Genomic DNA, 12,740 nt, shown 5'->3' with positions numbered 1-12,740 from the left:
CTTCCCAAGCGGCGCACTGTAGCAGTGCGCCACCGGGCCGGCCCCATATGATCTTTTAATTCTATTTTTCCATGAACTTTTTGAAGTACCCTCATGATGTAAGTATAACCAAGATTAGGACTCAAGGGCTTTGAAAGAAAGGTTATTATTGGTTGTAATGGAAAGTTATGTAACTGTTCTTGGTTTATGAGTTTTTGAGGCTCATGTTATATTTGAAAGAATTGTAGCAAATTCTTTTCCTACCCTCCCTCTAAAAAGGGGACATGCATTCCAGGTTTGATAGAATTCCTAAACTAAATATTCTTATACTGTGTGATTGCAAAAAGGCTCTCACCAGGTCCCCATTTTGTTAGTCACCCCAGCTTCCTCAGGTACAGGGGAGAACAATGGCCTGAGATTAGATTTAGAGGCAGAACACTTGGGTTTGAGGCTTGCTTTGGCCATATAGGTGACGTTTGTGACCTGGCAAGTCAGTGACTTCCTTGACCATCAATTGCAATCAAGTTTAAAATAGGGGTAACAACATCAAATAAGAAATAAATGTGAAAATGCTTATCAATGAAGATAATGTATTGGAAGGTGTTTTGTAAAGTGTATAAACCGTGGTGCTTGATTAGGTGGTGGCTATCATATTATGACAGTTTCTCTTTGGTGCTGTGCAAAGATCCCTGGAGATGAGCAGCATATCCCCATTTCACCTTTACCACTGCTGGTAGCTCAGTCACCAGCTTAGTAGGCATGAGCACTGACTGATGAGTGCGTGCCAACCCCTCTACAATTTCTGTTTCACTTCCAAAGGAATGAAATACTGTAGTCACTGTGCAGCTTCTAAACTGAACCACAAAGCCGTTATTGTTTGCCAGGTCTCATTCTTAACATGAACTGTTTAATTTTAATTGTTGCAAGGCTGCACTCTAACCAACTGAGCTAACTCGCCAGCCTGAACCATTTAAATTGAATACTAAATTTTCACTCATGGAGTGTAAACATAACTCTGAATTTTATTAAGTGATAAGAGTATGGTTACATTGGCAATTCCTACATATGCTCAGACTTAGTAGGCAGTCCTTTACGTTTTACTCTTATTTGGTTACAAGCTTATATTTTTAGTTTGTTTAGACTTGGATGTTTTGTTATACTTTCCCTTCATATTTATTTTCTCTGATACCTCAGATTTTTAAGACATTTTCACCAGGTGTTTCTTTTTTCACTTGCCTGCTTATGTTGCCAAGCTTCTTTCCTCTGTTAACTTTTAAGAAAGCTGACTAAGAACATTTAACAGGTGATTAGACTCTAGCAGGAAATTGAGTATTCTAGGAGCCTGTTTTCTAAGATGGCCAAACATCAAGGGATAATTATTTTTGCATGAAATAAGCCTTAAGGAACAAGATGATTAAATTTTGAGGCAAGTTGATTTATTTTAGATAAGATAAATATATTTGAAAAGTTTGGGGAATGTTGTATGATTTATAAGAATTATTTCCTTTGTTAAAAAAACAAGGTTTCATGGACTTTACATAATTATTTTGTTTTTAAGATACTATATCATTGTATCTATAGTATTTTGAGTTTTTAGTGTCTTTAGACTATTCAAATACAGCTCATCTCTTGTAGCTTTTCTTATTCATGGTTCTCATGATGTGGGCGTGACTAATTTTTTTTTTTTAATGGAATAGAGTAGAAAATATCAGTGCACTACATGTTAAGTATTATACCACATAACTTTTATTTAGATATGTTTTTATGATGTTTATACTGAGTCATAGCTTAAAATATATTTTTTATTACTATGCATTATGATCAGGATGATTTGAAAGCCAAAGTTGTAGTTGATGTCGTGGTACTTTCTCTTACTTACTCTGCACCTAAATAGCCCTCATAGGTCTAGGGTCAGGTAAGGCACAGAGAGAGCACTGGATAGTTGTTGGGTCTGGAAGATTCATTCAAGCTCTCTTTCCAACAGACCTTAGGCACATCTCCATCTCTTATGTATAGACAGTTAAGGTTCAGGATTTGGAAATGGAGGATGTCAACAAGAGTGGTCATGGTGACCAGGAAAGCAACAGGTGACCTCTGGTCCTAGGACAGAGAATGTTTGTTTTTTGTCCTTTTCTGGGGGGTTTGATTTGAATAATCCCTGATTATCTGTCAAAGCAGAGTACTGAAATTAATGGGAAGCTTAGGCCATCAACCATTTACCTTCCTCCATAAGTTAATCCTTCATCTAAAGAATTTTTTCTATTTGATTTTTTTCTTCTTTATTTTGGTGGATTCTAAATCCTCTTGTTACTCAGCTCACATTCTTCTTGGTATAGGAAATCCAGAACTGGACAAAATACTTTTTATAGTAAGAGCTTCAACCCTGAGGAGTGAGGATTGGCCCATACTTTTTATAGCCTGTGTAAAATAATACTGTTTCTTATGTGAATGTCTAGTTGGTAGTTTAGCCTTCATTTAAAAATATTTTTATGTGATACAGCGGAAAAGGCACATTGGTTCAAATAATTCAAAGCAATCACAATTAAAATTATTTTGACTCTAAGATGCTGGCTGTTAGAGGGCTATTTTTGTTTGGTTAGGCTTTGTTTTTTTGCAAGTGTAGCTTTTAATTTTATTCTTTGTATAGACTAATGTTAAAAGGTGCTTACCATCATTCTTTGACCTCCTATTATTTGATAATGTAAATGAGTGGAACAAAGAATTATTTTTTAGTATAAACATCTGTAAGCTTAAAAATCCCACCTTTGTTTTTAAGTCTAAAATCAGTATTTGCAGACTTAGTTTTAGGACAGTTAAAATGTGAAAACAAATTACTGTATATAAGCATCGACTTATTTTATTTTATTATTATTATTATTATTTTGGTGGCTGGTTGGTTCAGGGGGATTGACTACTTTAAAATCAACATATAGACAGTTTAGACTTTGATAATTATGTAATTACTTTTTTTTTTTATTTCACAGAACAGTAAATGTCCTGAGGGAACAAAACCCATGTTAATATTTGCTGGTGATGAGTTTGATATAACAGAAGACTACAGAAGACTAAAAAGTCTTTTTATTGGTAAGTATTTTAATATTTATTATCTGCAGTATAGCTCAGGTAGGCAATATAAGACTGTCATTGGTGGCATTTTGCCACTTCACCCTGGGGTACAACTTCTTTCTCCTTTTTCTTTTTGATTTCTTCTTTTTCTTTTCATAATTTTCTTTCTCCCTGACCAGCAGCAGGAAAGTATATAGTCATGCACCACATAAGGATATTTTGGTGAACAATAGAGTGCATATACAATGGCGGTCCCATAAGATTATAGCGGAGGGGCTGGCTGGTTAGCTCAGTTGTTTAGAGAGTGGTATTGATAACACCAAGGTCCAGGGTTTGATCCCTGTACCTGCCAACTGCCAAAAAAAATATGTATGAAATAATGGAGCTGAAAAATTCTTATCACCTAGTGACATCATAGCTACTGTAATATAACACATTAGTCATGTAAGAGTGATAGGCTGCACCATAGCCTAGGTGTGTAGTAGGCTGTACCATGTAGGTTTATACCTAGTGACATCATAGCTACTGTAATATAACACATTAGTCATGTAAGAGTGATAGGCTGCATCATAGCCTAGGTGTGTAGTAGGCTGTACCATGTAGGTTTACGTAAGTGTGTACTCTGTGATGTTTGCATAATGATGAAATTGCCTAATACATTTCTCAGAACATATCCCCATCGTTAATCAACACATGACTGTACTTAACTATCTCAGTAGAATTAAAGAGGTGCTCTGTAGATGATGATTTTTTGATGCTTTCATGGCTTATGTATCATCCTATTTATATAGTGTTTTACACTTTATAAAGTGCTTGTACCCGTCTAATGTTATTACTGGCATTGTTAAATTTAGAAAAATGAAAAGTTAAAATTTTAAGATTGTTATACTTTATCCACTTCCAACTCAGAAACCTCTAGTTTTTCTTAGTTTAATATACAAAGCCTTAGCCTTAGTTTAATATACAGCTATAACTCCTATATAACTTGCCTCCTTGATCTTCCCCAATTTCCTTCCTTTCTTTTTGATCAAATAATGATTTATTGAAAACATACTGTGCACATTCCTGTTGTCTTTTCTGGTGTCATTCTTATTTATCCATTTTCTACTATTCTTACAAGTTTCAGATCAAATTTCTTTTCCAGGAAACTCTTAATGACCTCCTCAGTTCTTTTTACTTTATTATCATCACCATGCTGAGTGCTGAACATATATAATCACTCCTTTTCCCATCTTTCCTCTAAAGAGGGGACATGCCTTCCAGGTATGGTAGAATTCCTAAACTAAATTATCTTCATCCTGTGAGTTAGAAAAAGGCTCTTACAGTATTTGTATCCACAGGCTTTGCATCTGCAGATTCAACCAACTGTGGATCAAAAATATTCTAAAAAATAACAATATGACAGTAAAAAATAATTAAAAAATACAGTATAAGAACTATCTACATTGTATAAGGTATCATAAATAATCTAGAGATGATTTAAGTATACAGGAGGATATAGCTTATATGCAAATACTATGCCATTTTATATAAAGGACTTGAACATCCTTAAATTTGGTTATCAATGGCAGTCCTGGAAGCAATTCCCCACAGATACCAAGGGACTGTGTCTTTTAGTGACTGATTTATTTCACATTAGCGTAATGTCATCAAGGATCATCCCTGTTATAGCATGTGTCAGAATTTCTTTCCTTTTTATTTTATTTATTTATTTATTTATTTTTTCTTTTTTTGTGACCAGTAAGGGGATCTTAACCCTTGGCTTGGTGTCGCCTGCCCCGCACTCAGCCAGTGAGCGCACTGGCCATCCCTATATAGGATCCGAACCCGCGGCAGGAGCACCGCTGCGCTCCCAGCGGCGCACTCTCCTGAGTGAGCCACGGTGTCGGCCCATTTCTTTCCTTTTTAAGTTGAATGATCAATTGTATGTACATATCACATTTTGTTTATCCTTTCATCTGTTGATAGACACTTGGGTTGCTTCCACCTTTTGACTATTGTGAATAATGCTGCTATGAACATGAAATACCTCTTTGAGACCATGCTTTCAATTCTTTTGAATATATATCCGGAAGTGGAATTTCTAGATTATATAGTAATTCTATTTTTAATTTTTTGAGGAACCACCATACCATAATACTATAATACCGTAGTGGTATTATTTCTTTTTCAAATGCTTGATAGAATTCACCAGTGAAGCCTGGACTTTTCTTTGTGAGTAGTTTTATTTTACTATTAATTCTACCTTTTTACTTGTTATATATATATATTCAGATTTTCCGTTCCTCCTTGAGTCAGGTTTGATAATTATGTACTTTTTTGGCATATGGTTGTTCATAGTATTCCCTTATAATTCTTTTTATTTCTGTGAGGTTGGTAGTAACGGCCCCTCTTTTGTTCCTGATTTTAGTAATTCTTTTCTTTTTCTTGGTCAGTCTTGCTAAAGTTTTGTCAATAGAATAACTATCAAGATTAGCAAGATTAAGGGCTGGCATGTGGCTCACTTGAGAGAGTGCGGTGCTGATAACACCAAGGCCGCGGGCTCGGATCCCTATATAAGGATGGCCAGTTCACTCACTTAGGAGAGTGTGGTGCTGACAACACCAAGTCAAAGGGTTAAGATCCCCTTACTGGTCATCTTTAGGGGAAAAAAAAAAAAAAGATTAACAATCTAGAATAACAAGATTTTGTTGATAGAGTATTTTTAAAGAATCAATTTTTGATTTCATTCATTTTTCTCTGTTGTTTTTCTATTCTCTATTTCACTAATTTATCTCTAATTCTTATTATTTTCTTCCTTCTGCTTGCTTTGGGTTTGGATTGCTCTTCTTTTTCTCTTTGTCCTTTTGGCTTTATGCGTTTTTACTCATTGGAGTGGGGTTGGGGAGAAAACAGAGATACGTCGACAGAAAAGAGGGGCACAGAGGTTGAGAGGTTCAGCTTTTCATTCACAGTGCACTGTTATTCACGAAGCAGCAGTACTTTACGTTCCCTCTTCATGTCATATTTGACAGCCATGATGTCACCTACTGATGCTCAGCAATATTTTCTCAGGTTTCAAAAATTTATTATTTATTCCATTTGATCTTTTCTTGCACCATTCTTAGCAAGCTTGGGCCACACTTTTTATTGCCCTTCTTTTGATTTTTATATACTTTCCCCTAGATTATTTTTGAAAAGGTGGTGACATATAAATTAAATTGTTTAACTGCTCTTTACAAATCTGACCTCACCAGAAAAGGTTTGGCAGACACATTGCTTTCATTTGTCCTTACTGGGATTATTTATGGTCGTATTGTTGGGATTACAATTTTTAGAACTTCTGATTTCTCTTTTTAATAATAACCACTTTTTTTTTTAACTGAGCACTACTATTATCTGTTTAATCTTTACAAAAGCTCTTGAGTATAGTGACATTCCCATTTTACAAATGGGAAAACAGAGGCTCAGAGAAGTTAAATAATTAGAGCTAAAACAAGTGAGGCAGAACTGAAACCCATATCCTCCAAAGCCTGAGCTTTTCAGCCTCTGCTGTCCATCTTGCCTGCGGTTACCATATTCCCTTGAAGAGTCTTTGTCTGTAGGTTCTTACCTATATTTTCTATGAGTTAAATTCATGCATGAAAGACAATGACCAATATTTCCTTCTTTCAGTACTATCTATGTCAAAGGGTATATTTTCAGCTTAAATTTTAGCCAATATTTCTATTACTTGTTCTCTATTGGCCTAGATATCCTGCCTTCCCCCCTCTAGTTCTCCCATATAATTATTACTTGCTGGTGAAGGAGGTACTTAAAATTTTTTATAACAGAGTGAGGGCTTATGTTTGCCTTTGTTTAAACGGTTTTTATAAGCCCTGCCTTCTCATTATTTTGTGCTTCCACTAGATGGCAGGAATGATCAGTTAATGCAGTGATGAGGGGAAGGGAGTAAAAACCAAAAAGGAATTTGGGGACAGACGCAGAAATGTAGAAGAGGAATGGATTGAGATTGTAGGGCACCAAGGGAAGTTGGGTTTTCAGTATAAATATGAAATAAGACAACTGCTCTTGGTTTATATTGTGTGTTTATATGAAATATAGTAGATCATTAGGGAAAGAGAAATTTATCAAGGTCTTTCTTCCTTCAAGGAGTTCCATTTTTTTTGATAATTGGCCAGAAAGAAAAGTTGTCTTCCTTAATGTTAGTATTTTCATACAAGGTACTCATTTTATTCATTCTCAATTTTGTTTCCGGGTAGGCCAGTTAGCTCACTTGATTTAGAGTGCAGCATTATAACACCAAGATCATGGGTTTGTATCCCAGTACCAGCCAGCCACCAAAAAAAAAAAAAAATGATTGAGTGAATTTTGTTTCCTTTTCGCTGTTTCACATATTACATAGATTTGTGGTTAATATTAGCGGGAAGTGCTTTTCTTTATTGAAAACCAGCAAATGTCTTTTAGATACAGTCATTCTAATTTTTATGGTTACTTTTTTTATATGACTGTTTCTTGTATATAAGGATGATAGTAGCTGAAGTAATTGATTAGTTTTATTAAATGCTCCTTTAAGGCCTACTATTATTTAACTACTTAACTGGGTTACTGTTTCTTCATTGCCGTTATTTATATCAGTGGTCATAACTACATCACTTGTCATTGTTTTAATTTTTTTTTTAACCTTTCTTATTCCTAATTTTTATTATATCTGAAAAATATGTAGTAGTGAAAATAACTTCTGTAGATCTGGTCAGGTAATTTATTAAATTTAATTGTCTCTACAGCCCTGCACTGGTAAATGTGTTAGTCTGCTCAAGTTCGCATAACATATTATCATATATTGGGTGCCTTAAGCCACAGAAATGTATTTTGTCATAGTTCTGGAGGCTAGGAGTACAAGGTCAAGTTTCTAGCCAATTCTTTTTCTGTGAGGGCTTTCTTCCTGGCTTGCAGATGGCTGCCATCATGCTGTGTCCCCACATGGCCTAGCTTTGATGCATGCATTCAAGCTCACTTGTGTTTTTTCTTAACAGGACACTAATCTTATTGGTTCAGGGCCCCACCCTCATGATATCTTTTAAACTTAATTTCATCCTTAGATCTCCCACCTCTAAATATAGCCACACTGGAGGTTTGAGCTTCATATAAATTTTGTGAGGACATTAAACATTCAGTCCATGACAGTAATATTATTCCCATGTTATGGACAAAGACATTGAGACCAGTTAAGTTAATTGCCCAGGGTGAAGAGCTAGTAAGTAGAGAATCAGGATCTGATCGTATTCCCTGACTCCAAAGCCCATGGTCTTTACTGTAAATTCCCTGGTCAACCTCCTGTGCCCTTTTCCACTATATTTACTCATGGGGACAGCCACATTTGAAATCTTATTTTTGTTTGTAATTAATCCATCGAAAAAATATTCAAACTAGGGCTTTCCACCTCTGACTACAACCAATTTATCTTCCACTCTCTTAGTTCTGTTTAACCGGGTTTTATCTTTACATCTATACTCATAAAACTCCCTTTTTATTTCAACCATCATTCCTATCCATTTTCGGGTCAGCTTTTTTATCAGTGTTCTGTGTTTAGACACATTTTAATTCATCACCCCTTTAATATCTCAGATTTGTCTTCTACTTTCCTTGTTCCAGTCCTAGAACCAGTTATTTTTCTGGGATCCCTGAGAAATTGTTTCAGAAATTATAGTCTGGGTGCTAGTGATGCTCATTGCTTCTGGGTCGGTCATTGTTTCTAGGCTTTTTCAGTTTTCAGAAGTATGAAATATGTTTAAATATTCAGATAAAATACATTCCAAGTTTATACTGAAACTTCTAATTCAAAGTTAGGACAAAGAGGTCTTTACTTAACCTTATCAATCTTATAGGTGTACCTTCTTTCTTAAGTGACAAAAACCTAGGTTCTCAGTGACTCCAACAGTATTACATCTGATAATATGAATATTAAGTACAGTTGGAGATTTTCTTTGTTTTGCATTTGTTTGTCTAGAAAATCTCAGTAGGGTAGATTATATGTCAGTAGGATTATACAGTAAAATTACTATGTTTTGAAGTCACTTGAAAGATTTCTGTATGATTATGCCTCCAGCTCAGTACATCGCTTCATTATTTTTATTTTGTTTTCAGTTTTTAGGGATTACTTTAAATTTTCATTTTAAATATATTTTTACAACTTTTGAGGTATAATTTAAATACAATTAAGTGCATGTATTTATTAAAAATATGGTGGGTTTTGACATATGTATACACTTGTAAAAACACCACTTCAGTCAAGATATAGAATCTTTTCATCACCCCCCGAAATTTTCCTGTGCCCTTTGTAGTCTGTCCTTTTTCTCCATCCTAAGCAAACATTGATCTGATTTGTGTCATTATAGATTAGTTTGCATTTTCTAGAATTTTTGATGAATAGAATCAGACAAACAATATATGCTTTTTTTTGGCCTGGCTTTTTTCACTCAGTTTATTTTGAGATTCACACATGTTGTTTTGTATCAATAGCACTTTTCTTTTTATTGCTGAGATATATTCCATTTTTAGCTGTTCCACAATTTGTTTATTCATTCATCTGTTGATGGACATTTAAGTTGGTTCCAGCTTTTGGCTATTACAAATAGAGCTGCTAAGTACATTTATATGCAAATCTTTGTGAAGACATAGGTCTTCATTTCTTTTGGGTAAATACGTAGGAATGGTGTGGTCAGATCATTTGAATAGTGTATGTTTGACATTTTAAGAAACTGCCAAGCTGTTCTCGGATATGTGTACCATTTTACATTTGCACCAGCAGTGTATAAGAGCTCTAGTTGCTTCACCTCCTTGCCAATACTTGGCAGACCATTCTTTTTAATTTTAGTTTTTCTAATGGGTGTTTTATACCAATAGTAATGTTTCCAAAGTCAAATCTACAATATTAGGTATTGGTATTATTGCAGTTTTAATTTGCATTTTCTGATGATTAATGATGTTGAGCATCTTTTCACATACTTATTGAGCATTCTTATGTTTTTTGGCGAAATGTCCTTTCGAATCTTTGGGGGGTTTATTGTTTTTTTAATTGGGTTATTTGTCTTACTTTTGAGTAGTAAAGTAGTGGGTATATAAGGGAGTGTATCTACATGTGAGATAAGTCCTTTGTCTCTTTGATATATATATAGTCTGTGAATATTTTCTCCCAATCTGTGGCTTACCATTTTGTTTTATATTACCTTTTTTTTTTTTGGTGGCTGGCTGGCATGGGGATCTGAACCATTGACATTGGTTTTACCAGCACCATTCTCTAACCAACTGAGCTAGCTACCTGTTTAGCTGACCATTTTGTTTTAATGGTGTCTTTCAAAGAGCAGAAGTTTTTTTTATTTTTGTGAAGCCTATTTTATGCATTTTTTTCTTCTAAAGATATGTGCTTATTGTGTTTTGTCTAAGAAGCCTTTGCCTATCCCAAGATTGCCAAGATTTTTCTCTTATATTTTCTTCTTTAAGTCTTAACAGTTTTAGGTTTTACATTTAGGTTTGTGATTTGTTTTGAGTTAATTTTTGTGTATGGTGTGTGGTAAGCGTTAGTGTTCATTTTTTTCACATATAGATATCCAGTTGTTGCAGCAGCATTTTTTGGAAAAACTTTTCTTTCCCCATTGCATTGCTGTGGTAGTTTTGTTGAAAATGAATTGACATGTATGTGTGGGTCTGTTTCTGAGCTTTCTGTTCTGTTTCATTGATCTGCATTTCTCTTTTTAACCAGTATGGAATTGTCCTGATTACTGTAGCTTTATAGTAAGTCTTAAAATCAGGTGGGTTAAGTTCTCCATCTTTGCTCTTTATTTATTTATTTATTCTCTTAATTTTATTTTGTCGATATACAATGAGGTTGATTATTGTGGCCCATTACCGAAACCCCGCTCCCTCCTCCCTCTCCCCCCTCCCACCCAACAATGTCCTTTCTGTTTGCTTGTCGTATCAACTTCAAGGAATTGTAGTTGTAAAGTCTTCTTCCCCCCCCACCCCCCGTTTTGTTTTTTTTTTTTTTTTTTTTTTTTTTTTTTTTTTTTTTTTTTTTTTTTTTTTTTTTTTTTTTTTTTTTTTTTTTTTTTAGCTCCCACCAATAAGTGAGAACATGTGGTATTTCTTTTTCTCTGCCTGACTCGTTTCACTCAGTATTATTCTTTCAAGGTCCATCCATGTTGTTGCAAATGGTAGTATTTCATTCGTTTTTATAGCTGAGTAGTATTCCATTGTGTAGATATACCACATTTTCTGTATCCACTCATCCGATGATGGACATTTGGGTTGATTCCAGCTCTTGGCTATTGTGAAGAGTGCTGCAATGAACATTGGGAAACAGGTATACCTTCGACTTGATGATTTCCATTCCTTTGGATATATTCCCAGCAGTGGGATAGCTGGGTCATATGGCAGATCTATCTGCAACTGTTTGAGGAATCTCCATACCATTTTCCATAGAGGCTGCACCATTTTGCGGTCCCACCAACAATGTATGAGAGTTCCTTTTTCTCCGCAACCATGCCAGCATTTATCTTTCAGCGTCTTTTGGATTTTGGCCATCCTAACTGGGGTGAGATGGTATCTCAGTGTAGTTTTGATTTGCATTTCCCGGATGCTGAGTGATGTTGAGCATTTTTTCATATGTTTGTTGGCCATTTGTATATCTTCCTTAGAGAATTGCCTACTTAGCTCTTTTGCCCATTTTTTAATTGGGTTGCTTGTTTTTTTCTTGTAAAGTTGTTTGAGTTCCTTGTATATTCTGGATATTAATCCTTTGTCAGATGTATATTTTGCAAATATTTTCTCCCACTCTGTTGGTTGTCTTTTAAATCTGTTAATTGTTTCTTTTGCTGTGCAGAAGCTCTTTAGTTTGAAATAATCCCATTTGCTTATTTTTGCTTTGGTTGCCCATGCTTTTGGGGTCTTATTCATGAAGTCTGTGTCCAAACCTATTTCCTGAAGGGTCCCTCCTATGTTTTCTTTAAGAAGTTTTATTCTTTCAGGGTGTATATTTAATTCTTTAATCCATTTTGAGTTCACTTTAGTGTATGGTGAAAGGTATGGGTCTAATATCATTCTCCTGTATATTGATATCCAGTTTTCCACCATTTTCCATAGAGGCTGCACCATTTTGCAGTCCCACCAACAATGTATGAGAGTTCCTCCATCTCCTGCAACCTCGCCAGCATTTATCGTTCAAAGTCTTTTGGATTTTAGCCATCCTCACTGGGGTGAGATGGTATCTCAGTGTAGTTTTGATTTGCATTTCCCGGATGCTGAGTGATGTTGAGCATTTTTTCATATGACTGTTAGCCATTTGTATATCTTCCTTAGAGAATTGCCTACTTAGCTCTTTTGCCCATTTTTTAATTGGGTTGCTTGTTTTTTTCTTGTAAAGTTGTTTGAGTTCCTTGTATATTCTGGATATTAATCCTTTGTCAGATGTATATTTTGCAAATATTTTCTCCCACTCTGTTGGTTGTCTTTTAAATATGTTAATTGTTTCTTTTGCTGTGCAGAAGCTCTTTAGTTTGATATAATCCCATTTGTTTATATTTTCTTTGGTTGCCCGTGCTTTGGGGGTCGTATTCATGAGGTCTGTGTCCAGTCCTATTTGCTGAAGTTTTTCTCCTATGTTTTCTTTAAGAAGTTTTTTTTTTTCCTTTTTGTCTTTTTTACTGACCAGTAATGGG

The 12,740-nt window shown here is 35.0% G+C and overlaps 1 protein-coding gene across 1 annotated transcript in view; it reads left to right on the top strand.

The window, feature by feature from the left end:
* Nucleotides 1-3,063, top strand: part of LOC103604634 (ribosome production factor 2 homolog) — a gene marked incomplete at its 3' end in the record, with an annotated part of 20,052 nt that extends 16,989 nt beyond the window's left edge. Inside the window, exon 7 of the mRNA XM_008589210.1 lies at nt 2,964-3,063. Coding sequence (XP_008587432.1) covers nt 2,964-3,063 — 100 coding nt within the window. The remainder of the gene's footprint in view (nt 1-2,963) is intronic.
* Nucleotides 3,064-12,740: the final 9,677 nt, after the last annotated feature.

The sequence above is a fragment of the Galeopterus variegatus genome, unplaced genomic scaffold (genome assembly GCF_000696425.1).
Source record: "Galeopterus variegatus unplaced genomic scaffold, G_variegatus-3.0.2 Scaffold5296, whole genome shotgun sequence".
NCBI lineage: Eukaryota > Metazoa > Chordata > Mammalia > Dermoptera > Cynocephalidae > Galeopterus > Galeopterus variegatus.
This window is presented reverse-complemented; position numbering and strand designations above follow the sequence as displayed.